The sequence below is a fragment of the Hibiscus syriacus genome, unplaced genomic scaffold (assembly GCF_006381635.1).
Source record: "Hibiscus syriacus cultivar Baekdansim isolate YM2019G1 unplaced genomic scaffold, ASM638163v2 tig00004779_pilon, whole genome shotgun sequence".
Classification (NCBI taxonomy): Eukaryota; Viridiplantae; Streptophyta; class Magnoliopsida; order Malvales; family Malvaceae; genus Hibiscus; species Hibiscus syriacus.
This window is the reverse complement of record NW_024062030.1, coordinates 905,513-920,836: the sequence shown is the minus strand read 5'-3', so window position 1 is coordinate 920,836 and position 15,324 is coordinate 905,513. Positions and strand designations below refer to the sequence as shown.

The window sequence follows — 15,324 nt, the reverse complement described above, 5'->3', positions numbered from 1 at the left end:
AAATTCAATCGGGTTATAAGGATCATTTGATAGGGATAAAATAAATTTTAATCTCTAAACTTGATATTTTTTTAATTTAATCTCTAAACTTTATTTTAGTATATATTGGTCCATTTTTTCTCTTTTTAGTCCATGTTGAAGAGAGTTATGGCTTCTCTTACCTTCTTAATAAATTTCCAAAATTTTCCAGCAACAATAACAGATGTGTTGAATATTTCAATGAAAAATAAAGGGTTTAATATGTAAGACATTTTTTTATCCAACTCGAAATAATAGTATGATTCTCTTTTATATATTTAATGATAATTGCTATAATGCTCATCTTTTTAAATTTTTTCTTCGATTAAAATTTTATTTTATCAAATAAAAATAACTTTTTTATATTTATGTCGGATTAAATCAGATACAATTTTTATCTCAAAATTTAAATAAAATTTTAAATCATATAAAAACCTTTTAAATTAAAAAAAAGAATATACTTTTAGAATCCAATCGTATTAACCATAAATCCAACCCAACCCAACCCAACATCATATGTTGTCTAACAATAATATCAACATCATGTCACACACACACAAACCTAACCCTATATAGATAGAGTTGGAGCAAGTGGGGAATTACTTCATTATTTTCGTCCATGATGTAACCTTGATCTTGATGATAACTCTATGACGAAGCAATAGGGTTAAGATTGAAAAGCTGCCCCATATATCATCAATTTTTATTTTAGTCATTGAAAAAAATTAATAAATCATTAAACTTTTAATTTAATTTCAATCAAGTCATAACTATAATTGTTAATGGAGTTATTGATGTGATAATTAAATAAATATGTATTGCAACACATTTAGTTCTTTTTATTTATAAATTTTTATCAAATAAGATGGGCCATTTCTATTAACGGTTGATGATGATAACTTGATTGAAATTAAATTAAAATTTTAATGACCTAAATGATAATTTTTATTTAATAAAAATAGAATCAATAATGACTAATTGATTAGTTTGTCATATATTAAAATATTAAATTCGACTAAACACATGCATTAAATGTATAGTATAAATTATATTATTAACATTCAAATATAATTTATTATGTATGAATAATTATATGATCCCTGAATATTTAAAAAAAATTATTATAAAGTAGTATATTTTTATAATTTTCTTAACAAATTGATAACATATACACACATTGCAGACATAGGTTCTCGAACCTAAAATCGTTAGGGGAAATAATAATCAGTTTTTATTATTGAGGCCACTTGACGAGTTCTCTTAATTTTTATGGATTTGAACATGAAATAGATTTATAGTCTAAATGTATTGAAATTTTGTGAAATCCTCTCAAAGGACTTTGAAGCTAAATGAAAACCTTTTTGAGTCTACTGACCAATTGATGAAGCTCCAAGTATCAATAGGGCCTAGGATGACTTGATCCTATGTTAGAGTGTGAGTAAAGGAAGTTGGTTAAGACTTGAAGGGCACCATTAATTATGGACTGGTTTTATGTGCATCCAAGTACGCACCCAGAATTGTGGTGTTCGTCGATGCTGATTAGGCAAGTAATATAGATGATCAATGATTGCTCACTGGGTATTGTGTATTTTTGGGCAATAATCTTGTGTCGTGGTGACATAGACGCCAGAAACCGATTTCAGGATCAACCACAGAGTCTGAATATCGCAATGTAGCTGATGCGGCTTCCGAGGTTATTTGGCTGAAGTCTCTACTTGCTGACATGGGGGTTTCAGCTGCTGCAACTCCGGCTGTTTGGTGTGATGACACGAGTGCAGTGACCATAAGTGTTAATCCAGTCTTCCATGCTCGTTCCAAGCATATGGAGCTTGACATGCACTTTATTCGTGAAAAGATATTCGATGACACGTTGCAAGTAAATTACATTCCAGCTGAACATCAAACGGCCGATGGGTTTACAAAACCACTGGTTAAGACATTGCTTGTTGCATTTTGACAAAAAGCTATCAGTTGATGAAGATCGAAGAGGAAATAAGTGGGGAGAATGTTAGAGTGCGAGTAAAGAAAGTTGGTTAAGATGTGAGGCTGACGTGTATAGGTTGTTAGGGCTGGTGAGGTTAACTGCATAATAGTTAGTCACGTTTAATATAAAGGCAGATCTAGAAATATTTTTAGTGTGACACACATATTAAAAAAATAAATTTTTAAAATTGGGTGGACACAAATAAAATTTCAGGATAGATACCATCAGTAAAATAAAACAACTAATCGAAAAAATTTTGAATTTCAGAGTAGACACGTGCCCACCCTCACCAAGTTGTAGCTCCGTCATTGTTTGAATAGGTGTGTAAGGTGCTATATAAGAAACCCTCTCATTGTAAATGCACTACAACAAAATGGGTTTATAGCGGCGTTTTATGAACAAACGCTGGTAACTTTATACCTCTCGTGACATTTTTAGAACGAACAGCACAAAATAACATATTTTGCGACGTTTTTGGGAAAGATCCGCAATATTCATTAACATATAGTGGCATTTTTACAAAAAACGCCGCAATAAATAGATATATAGTGGTGTTTTTTGTAAAACATCGCTAAAAACGTATTTTAGTGGCATTTGGTTGATATATGTCGCAATTGTCACTGCACCTAGCTTGATATATATGCGCATTTTTTACGGAGTTTTAGTAAAAACGTCGGTAATTGTATACCTCTCGTGGCATTTTTAGAACAAACATCACAAAATAACAAAATTTCGGGTGTTTCTGGGATGCGGTTCAATAGTCATGCACCTATAGTAGTGTTTTTAATAAAAACGCCGTAATATACTAATATATAGTGGCGTTTTATAAAAACACTGCTAAAAACCACGAAAGTGAAACATGTATGTAGTTGCTCTTATAGCGGCGTTTTGATAGAAACACCAATAATTGTATGCATATAGCAGCGTTTTAAGCCAAACGACATAATCTGGTAACATTAACGGTTTTTTTGAAGAAACGTCGTTAAAAACACCTAGATTCATACTTTAAAGGCGTGTTTTAGTAAACACTGTAATTTATCAGTACATTTGTAGCGTTTATATTTCAAAAACGCCGCTAAAAACTAGTTTTGCTGTGATGACACAATAATTTTCTGTATAGTTGCAGTATTCCAATACTCTATAGGCTCTCTTTTGGCATCAAACTTGTTCCTAGTCCTCGTCATGATGCCATGCATGCAATTAACTCTGTTAGCAAACTCCAAGTATTTGTTTTCGTTCTTAAATTCATATAGATTCGTTTTTCTTAAAATTTTATCCAACAAAAAATCTTACATTCATTTCATATAATTTTTTATAAACTTATGTCAACGATGCCTTATGCTTATGCAACTTGACCCGAAGCCAAGATGAGGTTGAGAAAGAAACCATGGTTGAGCTAAATGTATTTGTTGAGCAATCACGTCAGTGAGCTAATGAAAGTCTTTGTTGGCGCTTTCCATGTAATGATGCAAACCCTCTACGCCAAGGATGTTAAAATTGAGTAATTTCCACTAACTGGGGGCGACACAATACCATCAGCAATTGCAGAAGAAAGCAGACAAAGGGAGTAGATTTGTACGTGTATACTCCCATATAAAATTTGTATTTTCTATTCAGAATTTGATCCAACACTCTCCAAAGTAACAAAAAAAAAAGCTTCTCCTTTATTTCTTCTTTTGTTCTTTCTTAGTCACTCTTACTTTCTGTCCTTTTTTTTCTCTTTACATTTGCATGCTAATGTTTCAGCACTGATGATGGAGATACTGAATTAGTGGCTTCTTTTCTTGTCCTTTTTCATTCTCATGGTTTTGTAAATTTGTTGCCCAAAAATGGAGGCCAAAGAGTTCTAGCAGAGAGACAAGAGTGGTTTCATTGTGCCCTTTTGGCCCTTTATTTTCTGGGTTTTGAAAATCCTTTCTTTAGCTCAAAGTTTCCTTGAGAAAGTTGAATCCTTTCAACAGCAGCAGTTTCTGGTGTAAATTTCCAATCTTTTCTTCTTCATTTTGGGTTTTTTCCCTTTATGTTAAATTTATGCTTTCATTGTTTTGCAGTTCAAGAAGCAGCAAGAGAAAGGTATAGATTTTAATTAACAACGGCAGACTGTGACAAGGTGCAAAAGAAACCCACTTCATTCCCCAAGTTGCTCACTGGTTTTACTCTAAAAGCAATCTCTGATAATACCGAGTCAATTATGAGTCCAAAATCTATACTCGATAGCAAGCCCTTCTCAGCTTTCAAAAACCCTTTTTGGTCTGAATCAAACACACCCAAACCACAAGAACATGAAACGAAACACAAGCTTGACTCTAAAGGGATTGGTCTTACCATTGTTGATTCTCACAGAGATGATAATTGCTTTGATCCCTGCTTGTCAAAGCCTGTCCTTTTTGGTTCACAACTAAGGGTCCAAATCCCATCTCTCCCTCATGGTGTTTCTCCAGCTGAATCTCCAGGAACACCACCTGAGTTCAGTATCAAGACAAGAACAACTCAGTTGGGTTCATTTTCTTTTTCAGCTTCTGAAATGGAACTCTCAGAATATTACACCTGTGTGATAACTCATGGAAGCAATCCAAGAACAACCCATATTTTTTATGATTTCATCGTTGAGACCTGTTGTGGAGTTGTTGGTTTATCTTCTTCAAAGAAAGAGAATGGATTCTTGGGTGAAAATTTCCTAAGCTTTGTTTTACTTGCAGGAAGAATCTTTCTCCAGGAAAAGACATCTACATATACAGGTTAGCGTCATAGAGTTTAGGGTTTATGTTTTCGATCCATATTCAATGAGATTTTGCATTTTGCAGAGGGGAGAAAGCATTTTGCAGCAAAGAGTGCAGGTACCAGGAGATGATGCTAGATGAAGGAGCAGATAAACCAGAATCTGATTACAGATAAACAAGCTCAACAGCTTTCGTTCATAAACCATGGTGAAAGTTGTTTATCACTTTGTTTGCAAATATGATATGAATCTGCAGTTTTTGTCAATAGTTTTCTGGTTTTCCAAGTTGGTGGTGACTGGTAAATGATCAAAAGCCAATGATCATCAGATTCGTCACTCTGATTTGTGACTTGAAAAAAAGCATATACTAAAATACCATCTTTGTTTTACTTTTTGTATATTAATACATCATTCGATAATTATTAGGTTAATAAAATATGTTCAAGACGACCCAATTAAGACGACCCAATGAAATGAAAAATAATGCAGCACGAAATCCCACAGCCTAACCCTGGCCCAACAGAGATAGGTGTGATTTTGTCTGGGCCGTAAATATGATTAAACAAATCTTGACCAATTTGAGATTAAATTGGTCAAAGTTCGGTTAATTCTTAAATCGAATAGACTCAACTCGTTAATTCTTAAATTGAATAGACTCAACTCGAGCCGGAATTTGACTTGATTTTTTAACGAATTAAAATGAGTCATTTGATATCCAACTCAAAAAACTCGTAAGCAACTCCAAAGAATAATATATTAAATTTTTTAAATTAACTTATTAATAATATTAAAATTTATATGCTTTTCTTTTTCTTAACAAATAAAATATAATGCTTTTATGTACATAAGGTTTAGGTTTGTGCTCGAGTCGATCTTGAATTGTTTATTTCGTGTCGAGCCTTAATTTTTATTTCGAGTTTGAGTCAAGCTTGACAAAATTAAGCTCTTGAGTTTTCGAGTCAACCTCAGCTTTACACTTTTCGAATAAAGTCGAACTCAACAATACTCGAACTCGTTTACCGTCCTAGTTTTGGCCACCCCAAGCCAATTACGGATTGTAAAATTATTTAAATTTAAGAGTTTAGATTTAATTCAATTTTATAAGACTTTTTAGAGATTTAATATAAAATTGTCTAAATTATTTTTTTTCATTTAAGTGTTTAAATTTTTTACTGTCAATTTAGGTGTCTAACGTTACCTATATTATCATCTAAGTATCTCATCCATCACGGTCATTAAAAAATTTGTTATCTTACACGTGTACGTTTATAAAATTTTAAATATTTATTATTATCTTGGTATTTGTTATTTGTTATCTCACTTCGACCGCTGCCCACCTAAATTAGACACCCAAATTATTAGGTGTTACGTTAAAAATCTATTATCTGTTATATGGTCATTTATTATTATCTTTTGGCTTAATTTAAAAAAAAATGTTCAAATTATATCGTTTTTTCAATGTGGTGTCTAAACTTTTTTCCGATTAATTCAGATGTCTAACGTTGCAAATATTATCGTTTTAGGTGTCTCAGCCGTAACGACTGTTAAAAAAGCTCGTTAAGTGACACATGTCATCTTCAGGTAATTTTTATTTTTTAAAATAAAAATTTAAAATTATTATAATATTTAAAAAATCATATTTTTCTAAAATTACAAAAAATCTCAAATCCATGACCCTAACCTTACCTTCCTTATCGACCACGATCATCGACACCCTTGCCATCTTCCTTGTTTGTCGTCGATATGGTTGTCAAAGTTGTCATGTGTTGCAAATTTCATTCATTTGGTTCATCGGGTTTACTGTCGATTTTATCGTCGGGTGGAGATTTCAGTTGGTTGCTCATCAAGTAATTGAGCACCAGATGATAGACTACAACGGAGACAAAAGCGTCAACCCACATTGATATATGATTGAAATATGAGTTTTTTAAAGTTTTTGAGGTTTCTTTATCATTTATGAAAATTATAGTTTTTTTAATAAAAAAATAATTTTTTTATTTTAAATAATTTTTTTAAAATTATATAAATACAACATGTGTTTTATAACAAAATATTTTAACAATTGTTATGAGCAAAATACCTAAAGTGATAATATTTGTATAGTTAAATATTTTAACAAATAAAATATATTAAACACTACTTTAAGGGAAGTAGTATAGTTTGAGATTTTTTTTTTGTTAAGCCATACTCTTTTCAAGGTTTTGTAAAGGAATGAATTGAAAAGCTTGAGAAGGACAATATAGTAATTCGGACACAACAATTCCACTAAACGTCAATGCTTTAAATTAAAAAGTCCGGTGGACCCCCAATCTAATGGTTCTACGTTCTGTCTCCTCATTGTCCTCAATCTCTCATCACTCCCTCCCAAATCCCCCATTTTGCCGTCTCTTTGTTTCCTCCCAATCGCCACAGAACCCTCCACCGTAAACTGATAGTTTTCTTCGAAGTCGACGCCTCTCACCGCCGCTTAATCTGTCGTAAATTTCTTCGGTAAAGTGAGCAATATGTCCGTCACCCTCCCTCTTTCCACCAGAGAAGACGAGCCATTTATAGATGCTAGAATTAGTAAGTCTAATTTTTCATTTCTTTACAGAAAGAAAAGGAATTGAAGAATTTGAATTTAATTCTGGATTTTTTAATAAGGTGCTGGAAATGGAGACACGCTAGCAATTGAGATGGAAGAAGGGACGAGTACTTGGACGAGTTCGGGCGGGAATTCGAGGAAAAAGAATAGCAGATTGAAATGTTTCGGCGTCGATTTGTCGCCAGATAATGTGGCAGTTGCTATGGTGTATTTTGTTCAAGGCGTTTTAGGCCTTGCAAAGCTTGCTGTTAGCTTTTATTTGAAAGATGATTTGCATCTTGATCCTGCTGAAGTATGTTTCTCTCCCCCCCTCCCCTCTTTATGTTCAAGCTATTATTGTTGATAATTTAGCATTTGTTTTAAGTTGAATTAGGCTTGATTTTGTTTAATTGGATGATAAAATTCGTGATTTTCTTATTGGTTTTACACGTTTTAGGTAATTTGTTTACTCTAATCAATTATTGTTTTGTTTTTGTTTCATTTGCTTTCGTTTTAGCTTTATTGTTATTGATTTTATTATTTATATGAATTGATGGTGGTAGAATCAATTTTGCAGTTGAATGATTTATTCATTTTAATAAACTATGATTTTGTTTTGGTTCCCTTCACTTTTCCTTTATAGAATACTTCAAGATGTTTTCTGTATTCCGGCTTTTAAAGATGGAAATTGTTTTGTTTTTCTTCTTGTTTTGTGCTTGCTTTTGTATGTTGCGTTTTGCCGGTTAAACATTGTTAGAAGTAAAAACAAAAGCAAAAGAAAAAGCAAATGGCGGATGTAAAATCAGAATTAGTTAAAAATGAAGGAATAACTTAAAACACAACATTGACTATAATGCAGTTGATTTATCAAGTAAGTTCATATATTTTTCCAGAAATTGCATGTCTGGTTTTAGAATTTAGTTATGGGAAAAGAAATGGTAGAGTCAAGTATTGGATTATTTGGCTCTTAGATCGTATTAAAGAATGTGTTTCATTTGATAAGTTAAAGCAGCTTAAGACAAGTATTTATTGAGTCTGCATTGCCTTTTATTGCATGTTATCTTATGATCTTCTTAAAGAATTGACTGGATATATGTGGTTGACTAGACAGCTGTGATAACCGGTTTTTCTGCACTACCGTGGCTTGTTAAGCCTCTTTATGGGTTTATTAGGTACGGCTCTGTTAATTTCCTATTTCTGTTTCTAATCATCTCTGAGAATTTTGAAGTTTTTATTTCGTCTCTAGATTTGCTTTGAGCAGTACTCTGTTTTGGCAGTGATTCAATCCCACTATTTGGTTATCGGAGAAGGTCATATTTGGTTCTTTCGGGACTTCTTGGTGCTCTCTCATGGATTTTGATGGCCACCTTTGTTGATGGAAAGTATGGTGCTGCATTCTGCATACTTCTTTCATCTTTTTCTGTTGCCTTCTCTGATGTTGTAAGTTTCTTCTGCTTTTCAGAAATTTTAAGTTATTCACTTAAAGATTAAATATTCCTATCGAGGGCAGTTTAGGGTTCTATGATTTCTTATACTGTTCTTGTGATGCTTGTTTTTTTCCCATGATAACATTGATATATATTCCAAGTTGGCTACATTTCTAATCCAAACTGTCTATATATCCAACATTTGTAAGAGAATGTTGCCTGATCTTTTGCCTATATTTGTTCATCATGAATTGGTGTCAGGCTAAGGTGTGATTAAGAATAAAATAGTAAGTTAATTCGTTTACAAGTCATAAAGGAGCTCAGAGCCTGAGACTTTGTGCATGCTTGAGCTCAAATGCAAAGCAATAAAAATTCCTTGAAATCCTGCTTTAATAACACATTCATCAAACGAAAAATAAGAAACTTTAGTACATTTTGAATTTGTTGTGACTGGTTTTTAGGGCATATCTTATTTTCCGTTGACAACTTACGACTGCATGAGTGTGTTCGTGCCTACAGTACAATCTTCAACGATTCTTTGTTCAGCTGTCATGCTATTCATATTCTGGGAATGTTCCTGAATTATGTTTGAAAATGATGTATGGTGTAGGTTGTAGATTCCATGGTTGTGGAGAGGGCACGTGGGGAGTCACAAAGCGTGTCGGGTTCTCTTCAGTCTCTATGTTGGGGATCTTCAGCATTTGGTGGAATTGTGAGTTCCTATTTTAGTGGCTCTCTGGTGGATGCTTATGGTGTAAGGTAGTTAGGGTGATTTATGGATGACGGTACTTTTGTATAATTTACAAAGACAAAAGACAACTTTTGGCTAATCATTTTATTACCAATTTAATGTCTCAGGTTTGTTTTTGGTGTCACTGCATTATTACCACTGATAACATCTGCTGTTGCTGTTCTTGTAAAAGAACAGCGTGTGCTTGGCCCAGCAAGAGTGTCAAATGTTCTTTTTGTAAATTCTAGCTTTCTCGAAAGCTCAAAAGAGAACATTATTCAGTTGTGGATTGCATTCAGACAGCCCCACGTATTTCTTCCCACGGTTTTTATTTTCTTGTGGCAGGCAACACCACATTCAGACTCTGCCATGTTTTTCTTCACGTATGTTTTGTTACTTTGTTTAAAGTTCCTTGTCATGTAGTTTTTGTGTCTCAAACAAAAGGTTCTTTTGATTTCAGAACAAATAAACTGGGTTTCACCCCGGAATTCCTAGGACGTGTCAAGCTTGTTACTTCTGTTGCATCACTGGTTGGAGTTGGACTGTATAATGGATTCTTAAAATATGTTCCGTTGCGGAAGATTTTTCTTGCCACTACAATTGCTGGTTCAGTTCTTGGAATGACTCAGGTTTGTGTTTTGATTTAGTTTTGCATAAAGTTATTTAAGATCATTTGCATATTGTGCTCATGGCTTTATATGTCTATTTATAAATTTTTGTATTTACTTAGGTCTTTCTTGTCACTGGATTGAACCGGCAGTTTGGAATGAGTGATGAGTGGTTTGCAATCGGAGATTCCTTGATTCTAACTGTTCTTAGTCAGGTAATTGAAGTTATTTCTTCATACGTGTTTGCTTTTATTTATAACTAGAGTTTGGAACTTGATCTGCCTGTGTTGATTGTATCATTGTAGAGATTACAATGAATGGTATGGTATTAGATAATATTAAGATTCTGATATTCTAATTACTATCTACAGCTGATGCGGATATTCACCCTCAAATATCCATTATCCGAATATGTTTTACATTTTATAGATAATAGATTCGGATATCCATTATTTGAATCTACTTTAATTTTGCGGATACGAATTCATTATTTGCTTTAATTTTTAATTTTTTAATTTTGAAAAATTAGACATTAGATGCTGATTTTTACTGGATTCGGATATCAGACAGATAATTAATTCGGCTTTAGATGGTTTTCCTCGCATAATAAATGATTTCGAATTTTAAAATAGTTTGAGTTCGGATTCAAATTTTACTTTTTAATGATGACTACATGAATCAATTGAGTTAAGCTCGTGATTTATAAACTTGATATTTGCAGGCTTCTTTCATGCCGGTTCTCGTACTTGCAGCAAAATTATGTCCGGAAGGAATGGAAGCAACACTTTTTGCAACTCTGATGTCCATATCCAACGGAGGCAGTGTCCTTGGGGGCCTGATAGGCGCTGGTATGACCAAGGTATTCGGTGTAACTAGGTATAAGTTCGATAACTTAGCCGCCTTGATAATCCTCTGCAACCTCACGTCGTTGTTGCCTTTGCCACTACTTTGTCTTCTTCCTCGGGATGATTCCGACACTGCTACTAAGGTAAAAATGTAGATAGCGAGATGAAATCTAATTGAACTTTGGGTTGTTTTCTTTCCTTTTCCACGAGTTCCTTCGGACACCTTTTTCCCACAAAGTTGAAGCCCATTCTCTTTAACCAGAGATTACAGTGTAAAAACATCAAAGTCATGGATCTGATATTCGTATTATATATGTAATGTTATATAGATTTTGATACATTCGAGTCTTCTAATTATACTCGGTTCTTTCAATCTTATTTGTTACGTTTTTGTATGTACAAAATTTACTAGGGCTAGGAGGTTTTATCCGACTCGAAATCCAAGTCGAATTTTGAGATAAAACCTATATTTGACCAAACTCGACCGGGTATAAATATTTTTTTTCTTATTTTTATCTTGTAAAATAAGGATTTAATTAAAAAAATATAGAATGGTATTATAATAATTATCTTTAAATATATATATATATAAAAGATATATTATTATCTCGTGTAAGATTGAGTTAAGATTTTTCACTCTAAATTTGAATATGATTCAATTTTATCTTTCACAACATCCATCCCGAATCAATCGTAATAAAAAAATTTAATTTTATTTAAAAAATTGATCTTATAAAATTAGACAAAACTTATTGTATTCGGATTAAATTACCATTTCATCCGTACTTAATCTATGACTAACGACTTATAAAGTAATTTACATTGTGAGCCAAACAATATCATAATTTTTATATAAATTATAAATAATTAATTTCGATAAATTAAAAATGCTGAACTCAACATCATTTTATATGTAGGTCATAATTTTCACCGATCAGTTATTTAATAATGAATGATTAATTAATATCCTCATGAAAGTAATTTGTAAAAAATATAATGTACTTGTGCTTGATATAATATCTCAAACATAACTATAGTATATAAAAGTGCTCTAATGAGAAAAACAGAATCAACAAATATATTAAAGGTTCTATTATCATGAAGTGGAAGTTATGGTTGTTGTAGAGGTAACAATTATGACGATAACTGTTCCCAAAGAAGAAAAAACCAAGACAATTATGATGACAATGATAATGAAGCATGGGAAATGGTAGGGTATAAATGGATGATTAATGACTTTAGTTAAGTTATAATCAAGCAATTATCACTTCAACTTATTTTGACAGGTTTTGATTAATTAGTCAGAAGAAATTGGTCAATGAAATTTACGGTTTAGAGTTCCTTTAATTGATCGAATGATCAAAGATATTCATATTATTTTTTCTCATATGAATTTAAACATAAATATTTACATTAAAAATATGATCCTCTCTTCTTAAAAAAAATAAATCTATGACTAACCACTGCCAAATATTAATTAATCGGGCAACTGAGCAATAATATGCCGAATAGAATTATTATTTGGTATACTGATGTTAGAGTTTTTTTATTTATACGAGTGAAGCTGAGAAATAATGTCTGTTACAACTTTCGTTAGTTTTAGGGTAAATTATTAGTTTAGTAACTCTATTTTTAACATGTTTCTGTTTTAGTCACCAAACTATAAAGCTTTCAATTTAATCACTAAACTTTAAGGTTTTATTCTTTTAAATCACTCGGCATCGATTCTTTAAAGCTGTTTAAAAATATGCAAAAGGAAAATTGAAAAGTTTTGCTAAATTTGAACGAACCCCTTAAAGTTTTCATCCCTCAAAGTCTCTGTCCCAAATTTTAAAACCTCTTTCAGAGTATTTTCTTCTAAATTTGAAAAATGGAAAGGTTGAAAAGGAAGAAAAAAGAAATATATAATGATTTTAGGTTGATCAAACGATGAAAATTGTAAATCAAATAAACCAAGGTAAGGTTGAAGCTTTGATTTGAATTTTATAGATTTTGAGATAAATTAAATTACAATGAGGAAAAAGGAATTTTTTGTGCTATCTATATAAAAAATACTATGTCAACGAGTCTTGACACAAGTGGTTGGGATTCAGAAATTTGAACTTGTAAGGTTAAGTTCGAATCTCACTACCGTCACTATTGGTGGACAATCTGTAAAGTCCTATGTAAATCTCAATTGGGTCTTAGGTGCCCCGGATTGGGGGAGCCAAAATAAAAATAAAAAATACTATTGATAACGGTCTAATCGCCATGGAGAAGAATGTTGACTAAAGAGAACAAGAAAACTAAGATATTACGTGAATTTTAGAAATAAAATGTTGCAAAACATAATGTTTTGGTGTTTTAACATGCCGACGTCAAAGAATTAATGCTTGAGTGATTTAAACAACTAAAATTCAAAAGTTTAGTGATCTGATTGAATTTAGTTTATTATTAAGTGACCAAAATAAAAAAACTAAAAATTAGATGACTAAATTGAAAAACTTCAGCAGTAGCCCATTATTCATATGTAATATAATGTACAATAGATTTTGTCACCATCTTATAATATATATATATATATATATATATATATATTCGAAGGAATCGATTAAGGATCTCAATGATTATAGAAAGTTTTATTTATTTAGAGATTTTCGATTCAAGTAGTTACGCCTGTAAAGAGTGTATGTGTTGTTAATTATTATGAACAAATACTACCATATAATCACTGCATATTATTAAAAAAATGATTACATGATTAGCACATTATCTATCATTCCCGCGTTTGATATTTAAATAATATATTATAATGATTTCATTTAAATATTTATAAAAAATAAAAATAATTTTATAATAATATTAATTATTTTAATATTTTTAATTTAATATTTGAGTAATATGTTATGTCAACTTAACTAAGTATTTTATAAAAATATATAATTAATTGAGTTGTGGAGGATAAGAACATAACGCCTGGAGTTCAGGGCATGAGAATGCATGCGGTGTCCATGAGATAAGCATTAAATTTGATATTTACGATTTGTGTATGTATTTCGGGTTTATATTATTTTTATTTTAATAATATTTTATTCAAGATTATGTATATTAATTAGTGATTCGCATTCTACAAATTTTGTTTCACTAATATTTTCATTTTCATCTAAAATTATTAAAATTCAATTAAATTGTATAAAATTATTGCCTTTATAGTAATATATCAAAATTTATATAAATATATAATAATTTAAATACGACAACAGCACGAAATAATATCACAAATACAAAACCGATACTAAGAATAATCGAGGCCCACACGATTAATGACTAAATCCAATTGATAGTTCTTGATCTTTCATCATCATATCCCATTTTTGTACAATATTTGATATTAAATATGAAACAAGACCTTCAAAGTTCTGTTTTAAAAATCGGATTGAATCGGTCGGTTCAATCGGAAATCATTGTTTAGTCCGGTTCAATCTAAATCGGTTGAATCGCTATTAGTGAACCGGCCAGAACCGATGAACCGTTCGAACCGGATCGGCTGAAAACCGAAAAAAACCGGGATTTTTGTTTTTTTTATAAATAAAACCAAACAACGTCGTTTGTTAAATGAGTCAAATCGAACTCGAGTATTGCTGAGCTCGACTCGAACTTGAAAACTTTAAAAGTAAGCTCAACTCAAACTCACAAGCTAAAAATTATCAAGTTCAACTCAAACTCGAAATATAATATTGAAACTTGAACTCAAAAATGCTTGAACTAAAAAAAATTTAGAAGCTCGATTGAAGCCTAAAATTCGAGCTTGATTGAAGTGAAAGAATAGTTCACTCAATGCTCACCAAAAGACTCCATGATTTTGAATGTCAAATTACATCTATTATTTATATAAGTTAGTTGTGATGTGCTTCTATGTTTCTTAGCAATGTGAGATTGTTTTGTTCTCATATTTTTACTCTTTAGACTTTTGGGATGTTCTTCTATGTTTCTTAGCCATGTGAGATTGTTTTTTTTTAAAATTAAACCAAACAATATCATTTTGTTATAATTTTTTAACCCCAAATTTATTTTTTAATTATAGTTATATAATTATATTTATTATTTAATATGTTTTACCTTAAATATTATGTTGTAGTTAATTTGAATCATTTTGTTTCACTTGATTTTATGGTTTTTAACTTATATATGTTATGACTTGCTTTAAATATGACTTGTGATATAAAAAATATTTTTTATTAAATATTTTTTGGTATTTTTATTTAATTTTTTAAATAATTATGACGTCGTCCGGTTCTTTCGACCGGTCAGACTGGTTCGACCGATTGAACCAGTGAATCGGTAGCATGATCAGTTCGCTAACCTGTCCGATTCTGAAAACCATGATTTAAAGAAACCAAGCATTTCAATGGGAACACGTTGCAAGAGTATCACCGAATGACAAATGCCAT

At 31.4% G+C, this 15,324-nt stretch overlaps 1 protein-coding gene and 1 pseudogene across 1 annotated transcript; both read left to right on the top strand.

Annotated features, from left to right (window-relative positions):
- The first annotated feature begins 4,094 nt into the window (after positions 1 to 4,094).
- On the top strand, positions 4,095 to 4,912 carry LOC120197727 (annotated as a pseudogene).
- Positions 4,913 to 7,138: 2,226 nt separating this feature from the next.
- On the top strand, positions 7,139 to 11,155 carry LOC120198713 (folate-biopterin transporter 1, chloroplastic-like). Its single transcript, XM_039199995.1, has 9 exons — positions 7,139 to 7,286; positions 7,365 to 7,597; positions 8,392 to 8,456; positions 8,562 to 8,724; positions 9,322 to 9,470; positions 9,570 to 9,824; positions 9,902 to 10,070; positions 10,172 to 10,264; positions 10,771 to 11,155. The coding sequence occupies exons 1-9, from the start codon at positions 7,226 to 7,228 to the stop codon at positions 11,047 to 11,049; spliced, it is 1,467 nt and encodes a 488-aa protein (XP_039055926.1). The 5' UTR covers positions 7,139 to 7,225; the 3' UTR covers positions 11,050 to 11,155.
- Positions 11,156 to 15,324: the final 4,169 nt, after the last annotated feature.